Here is a 6,974-nt window from a genome sequence, read left to right as displayed (position 1 = left end):
ACACTATATATACTGCTGTGCTGAATTGTCAAGTGCACAGTTATAAAATAAGAAGTGTTAACGCAAAAATAGAAAAAACTGGCTCTAAATTTTCACATGTGGCTTGTTCACATATGTTTCCCCTATAGCATCTATATATGGCGCTTGATACTATAGAAAAACGGAAAGCAAAGGCAGCTCCATTGATACCAGTGAAGCGCATTATTTATTAATGCAGAAAACGAAAGTCTAACCCTCCAACAATAGCTTCGCACTATTACAGGATAATGTAGTTTTAAAAGCAAGAGAGATAAAAATTACAAAAAAACTAGTTAAAGAACAAGGACGAACGGGTGAATAGAGAGATGAACATCACTCACGTTTTGGCTGGAGCTGTTCCCCAGGTGACTGGAGTTGTAAGGTGCTATAGGAGCCGAAGCCATGGATTGGTCTGCTTCTTCCACTGCTACTGAAAGGCCAGAGGACATCAATTGTTTTCTGTTTTTTATTTTATTAACTGCTTTTTAATGACAGTATAGAGGGCATAAAAGAGACGACACCAGATTACAAACAATGTCATTGTCTGCAGGCTCTTTTTGTGCCACAGTTCTCTTAAACCTTGCATTTTTTATTATGTCTCTGTTTAATAATTATTATTATTATGGTGGAAACCACAGCTGTGTCAGTGAGTGGATGTCAGAGGAAGTATAGACGGTGAAACTGTGAATCGACAGTATCAAAATGAGCTATCAATTTACCACAGCTGTGTGAGATCCTGTTAAGTGATGCATTGTGGGACAGATTAGTTGATGTCTTTTTGTACTTATCAAGTAAATAACATGATATACAGTACAGGGTTAATATTTAGAAACATGCTACAAATATCTCACCATCACTGTATCACCACAGCATTTCTCAGTATCACCACAACAACTGCCTGTAATGATCACTTCATTTCATTTCAAGACATCTAAAGGAACAACTTATGCTCGTTAACATGAGGGAGTAACCATTAAACTAGCGGTGATATACAGTAATTGCATTGATTTAACAAGTTAAGGTGACGCCTTTGCTTACAGACAACATCCTAACTTTACAGCCTGCTGTCATTATTTGAACTGTATACAGTTATCAGAAAAACGCAAGTAAAGACCTGATGGGACGTAATTATTTGTAGGGCAAATTATGTGTGGATGTTCACATATCAGGCATGACTCATGATATTACTGCTCAGAAAGAGACGGAGAGAGAGAGATAGCGATAGAGAGAGGTACAGTATATTTATAATGATGACAGGACAGCTATGGATCTCTGGCGTGACGGGACACCTTCACGGCCTGCTGTCACAACTCTTCTCGTTCTTTAGCATTTAGTCATTCAGTAGACATAACAGCATTTCAAAGTAAACTGTTACATAGTTGTTCAAGCACAGTTAAAAGCTGCGTAAGTTGATAGTCTTACATAACCATAAACCATTTATTGGCCATTTATTCTAAAACGCAAGCGATAAGTTTCCATTTGATTTTCTTCATATACCCCAAACCCTGACAGTTTAAACGCCCTGAACAATTATTGAAAGAAAGCGGCTATAAGTTCACTAACTTGTGTGATGATATGATGGAAAATTCTGACTAGTACTAGTCTGGCCCATATATATACCGATCTATTTCCCTGCACAGTGTAAAACAACAACAGACCACGACAGACGCGTGTAAACAAGCTTTCCAGATGTACTTTTATAACTTCTAACGATGTCATCTGTGCTCGTACACAGTGAATGTATTCCAGCACAGGACTGAGACCAGGAAATAGCTTGGGCCTATCTCTAACACAGCTCTCAAGTGTTAACTGTAGCCTGGCCTCTCCTCTAAGCAGACCCAAATACGAACCGAACCTTCGCCGAGAAAACATAACAAGAGACCGATGAGATATGTCGTTTGCAAACGCGTTTACTTACCCAGAAACTGCAATTCTCCGTTGCCGAGATCGCCAGTCTGTTTTGCACAGCCGCAGGAAGCGCTCAGCCCGAGTCACGTGATAGCGGTCACGGCGCTCATTGGCTACTTGTCAACTCATGTACTGCAAGGAATTTAGGGAGTTGTATTTTTGATAAGGAATATTCGTAATAGTCGTCAGCAGGGATTCTTTTATATTAAAATTGCATAGCTTCATCTTGGGAAACAACATAAAAGCATGACACTCTGCTACATTTAAAGGTGCCGGAGAATGCATTGGAATTTTATTTAAAATGGTTCTTTGATATTTACATAGAAGGTATGTAACTTAATTAAGTTCAAAAATTATCCAGAAATGTTTTTACATGTCCATTTACAACCATAGGATTTATCCTTTGAATTAAATGGTCTATTTGTGCCCTCTATGGGAGGGTCATGAACAATAATATTGAGCTCTGCTCTGATTGGCTCTGCTCTCAGGCTCATGTCAGTATTTCAAATTAGTAAACAGAAAATAGACGAAAATACAGATTTTGTGAAACAACTGATTGTTTGGAGATTGCTAACGGGCTCTCCTGATTTTGCCAATTGGTTGTTGACCCTGGGACAACATTTCAATCAGATTTCTGAAATAAGTTTACAGTTTGTTTTAAGTTTAAGCTTACAACCAGGATTAACTTTTTCTAGACCATTGTTTTTCACTTATCATGTCCCTCTGATTTTAGGGTTTGGTTATGGTTAGGGTTGTGGTTTGGGGTGGGGTTAGGTTTTATTTAGAAAAATGTTGTTCTTGGGTCAACACAACATTTTGCCCTGAGGACATCAACCACTTTCCAAATCAGTTCAAGGATTGGTAATGGACGTTTCTGAGTTGTAAGTGGTAATGTTTTTTTCAGTATGGACCCGCAAAACGTAGGCTGAAGTCAATAGTAAAACTTCAGCCTAAACATTATCATATAGGATTAATTAGCATGTAGCGCTAACTTTGTTTTATCTCTTTTGCATGCACAAGGTTTACATAAAAAGGAGGAAACAAACACATTTGAGGCTCACGATATGTCATTACCATGCACAGAGCTCTTAATGTTCATATATGTCTATAGGTAAATACAGTTTTTTATTCTATGGCACCTTTAAATTAAATATAAGAATAACCCCTCTGGTGTGACACCTAGCCTCAGTCATTTATTTTAAAGCTGTCTGGCAGTGCTGTCCAACAAGATTTCCACAGTGTTTATCACTGAAGACAACAGTGGAAAAACTAACGCCAGTTATGCCAGTTTTTCGAGTCTTTTTACTAAAATAATGTTATACGATTTTTGTTTCACTTGCTTAATCACTTAATGCAGTGCAGTTTTCCTGCATATTAAACTGCCTCTGTTTATTAAAAACACTATTAGTAGCATCTACCAACATTTCCTTATTGATTAAAGTATGAACCAAAGAGTCCTGAGAGTCTAGCTAATGGCAATGCAACCTAATTCCTGCAGTTCCTTCAGATGACGGCTAACATTATTTAAGCCCATTCACAAAGCATCTTGTGGAAAATATGACGCAATTAAACAGACACTATAAAAGGGTTTTGAGATAATTGCCAGATCATAGATATGATGTCAAAAATAGATTGCTTGCTTTCACCAGGATGTTTATATTATTTAACAAAAGATCTGATCAGTTGCAAGTGAATTTATCTTACATTAACCAGAGCAGAGTTTGTTAAAACTGCTTGACTATCAGCTTGACTCATGTTGGTGCAAAACCAAGATCTTGAGGAAGCAAAACTGCTTCTGTTCTAAATATGAGACATGCAAAACCATAACAGAGAATATAGAAGAAGAGTCGTATTAAAAATGCATGTATATTTAGGTTCTTGAATTTATGTTGTGATGTACAACAAAACTTCTAAATAAGGACAGCATTTGCATCAGAACAGAGACAGTTCGCCCAAAAATGAAAGGCGTCATTTATTTCCCTCATGTTGTTCTAAACCTGGATGAGTTTTTTTCTTTGGTTGAAAGCAGAAGAAGATATTTTGATAAACGACGGTAACCACACAGTTGATGGTATCCATTGACATCTAGTAAATAAAACAAATACTATGGAAGCCAATGTGTTTCATTTATCACATGATCTTCTTCTGTGTTCACCATAATAAATAAACTCATACAGGTTTGTATAACAATAGTTTTGGGTGAAGTTGAACTATCCCTTTAATACAAGAAAAAAGTTATTTGTTTTTCAGCACCTTCATGCAAAAAAAATATTATTTATACACAATTATTTTTTATTAAATACTTATATATTCATGTCTAATATAAGGTAAACTACATGCCCATTTGATTAAAATGTCAAGAGCAAAACATCTACACTTAATATCAATTGTTTCTGTTACAACTGTAGATGACTTATATCAGAGCATTTCCACTGCTAACTAGGTTTTAATGCACAGTTTATTTGTGAGTCTGGCAGAAGGTTTGCAATAAACTGTGACACAAATAACAAATATACATGCTAAGGAGGCTTCAGCCTAGCTGGAATCTTACACTTCCTTTGCATCATCTTCTTAGATGATGTGATGTGACAGCAATATGTGAAAATAACAGCAACTCTGTTAAGCAATTTTGCTTGACTAAACCAGACATCAGATTTCTGCATGAGAGAGGGAAACATCGTGAACCACAGACGACATGGTCCACTTAAATGCAACGTACAAACAAAGAGCTTAAACGTGAGTGGTTTAACAATTGTTTAATTTATTGTTTTAATGTTATTAATGAAGAGCTTGATGGATCATAGTCTAAAAGGTCTATTGCATAAATTGACCTCTACAGGGTGAGACATAATCGATAACTTACAGGATTACGTTGCTCATGTAAAAAAATTAAATACTGGACCATTATCAAATTACTTCCAGATAAATAAACAGTGAATTCAATTACCAAACTAAAGAGCTACAGTTCATTGAATAAAATAAGACTATAAGATGCTGTCAGGTGTACTGTCAGAAATAAAGTCCAAAACTGTACCTTTTCTGTTACTGGGGTGGAACCCTAAGGTTCTGTTTTATACATTTACAGGTATACTAATGTACCCTTTTGAGTACATTACTGTACCTTAAGAATCTATTGTGTACCTTTAAAGGTAAAGTTAACTGTTAACTGTACCCCTAAAATTTAACTGATTATTTTGAGAAATGATGGTAAACACACAGCAGATAGTGACCATAGACTTCCATAGTAGGAATAAAAAAAATATGATGGTCAACTGTGTGCTTAACATCATTTATCAAAATATTTTCTTCATCATTTATCACAATACTTCCAAAAGTATGTGTTTACCATCATTTCTCAAAATGTCTTCTTTTGTGTTCATCAGAAAAAGAAATTCATACAGGCTGAGAACAACACGAGGATGAGTAAATGATGACAAAATTTTTATTTTAAAGTGAACTATCCCTTTAAAGGCGGGGTGCACAATCTCTGAAAGCCAATGTTGACATATGAAATCATTTGAAGAAAAACGCCCCTACCCCAATAGAATCTGTACCTTCTTTTTAAAGACTCGCACATACACAACCCAGGCAACGATAAGGGTTCGTAGACATTCCCCTTACTGCTGATTGGCTACAAGTGTGTTTTGGTACTTGGCCCGACTCTTTTCCATAGCATTTCTCAAATATCATGCATCCCGCCTTTAAACAAAACACCACCGTTTTTCAATATTTTACTATGTTCTTACCTCAACTAATTAATACATACCCATCTTTTTTCAATGCATGCACTTAATCTTTGCACAGCGTGTTGTGAATGTGTTAGCATTTAGCCTAGCCCCATTCATTCCTTAGGATCCAAACAGGGATGAATTTAGAAGCCACCAAACACTTCCATGTTTTAGACTGTTTTAAAGACTGTTACATGAGTAGTAACACGATTAAGTATGGTGGCACAAAATAAAAGGTGATTTTTTTCTAAGCGGATAGAAACGAGAACAATATTGTATGGCGGAAGAGCACTTAGTTTGCAGCAACATCATCACTCTACTCCCCCTCTCGCTCAAACTTCCATCAATATTACTGCACCCAAGGTCGAAGTGCTGCAAACTAAGTGCTCTTCCGTCATGTAACAGTCTTTAAATAGGGAAAACATGGAAGTGCTTGGTGGCTTCTAAATTCATCCCTGTTTGGATCCTAAGGAATGAATGGGGCTAGACTAAATGCTAACACATTCACAACACGCTGTACAAAGATGAAGTGTACGCACTGAAAAAAGATACAAAAATGAACCTTTGAGGGTACCACCCAAGTGACACAAAATGTACAGTTTTGTTCCTTTTTTGGAAATCATAAGTGGTGGAAATCATAACCTAACATGATAGGAAAGATTCAACTTTATATTCAGACCTAAAATGGATATATCCGAATTTTCCACAACGCTTTCCATGACATTAATGATAAAGCTGTCTGACTCATCGAAAACCTGTGTAATTTCAAATAACTTCATACCCCAATAAGGTCGAAAGGAGACATGCTTTACACTCAAGGAGCACTTTCCAGAATCTACAAATTGTTTAATTAGTTTTCTGTCCATGACCCCAAAATTTAGTTTTTCAATAATTCAAGCTTAGCGTTCCCAGGGAAAAGACACACGTAAGGGCAGTTTAATTATGTGAAAATAATGCACACCAAAGGTGATAATTCACTGCACGTGTGCATTATTTTCAAATAATTTAAAGGACCGAAGTCAATTACTCCACTTTTATTCACAATTATTCACTTATTCCACTGTTACCGCAGATATTGCTAAGACATTGCTCTGGTGGTTATTTTAAGACATTTAACAGGTTGGGTGTGCGTATAAAAAAATATTGCATACCCATGGAACATTTCTCAACCAATCAGAATAAAGCATTTAACAGTCCCGCTTTAACATGATAGAACAATGTATACTTTGTAATGCACTGTAAGTCGCCTGGAAGTGTCTGCCAAATGCCTAAATGTAAATGTAGTTCAGCACAGTAGTTATCAGGCGTCTCAACACTATT

The 6,974-nt window shown here is 36.3% G+C and overlaps 1 protein-coding gene across 2 annotated transcripts in view; it reads right to left on the bottom strand.

Moving 5' to 3' along the window:
- mtm1 (myotubularin 1) overlaps window positions 1–2,031 on the bottom strand; it is a 24,867-nt gene extending 22,836 nt beyond the window's left edge. The window contains exons 1-2 of one of the 2 annotated variants that reach the window (XM_065248789.2): window positions 1,937–2,031; window positions 360–445 (exon numbers count right to left, since the gene is read on the bottom strand). In XM_065248789.2, the coding sequence (XP_065104861.1) occupies window positions 360–422 (63 nt within the window). In that variant the 5' untranslated portion in view covers window positions 423–445; window positions 1,937–2,031. Of the gene's footprint in view, window positions 1–359; window positions 449–1,936 lie in introns of both variants that reach the window. The other variant, XM_065248790.2, reaches the window with a different exon arrangement.
- Between the last annotated feature and the right edge of the window lie 4,943 nt (window positions 2,032–6,974).

The sequence above is a fragment of the Paramisgurnus dabryanus genome, chromosome 2 (assembly GCF_030506205.2).
Source record: "Paramisgurnus dabryanus chromosome 2, PD_genome_1.1, whole genome shotgun sequence".
Lineage (NCBI taxonomy): Eukaryota > Metazoa > Chordata > Actinopteri > Cypriniformes > Cobitidae > Paramisgurnus > Paramisgurnus dabryanus.
Note: the sequence above shows the minus strand (reverse complement) of the source record. Positions and strands in the feature narration are given on the sequence as shown.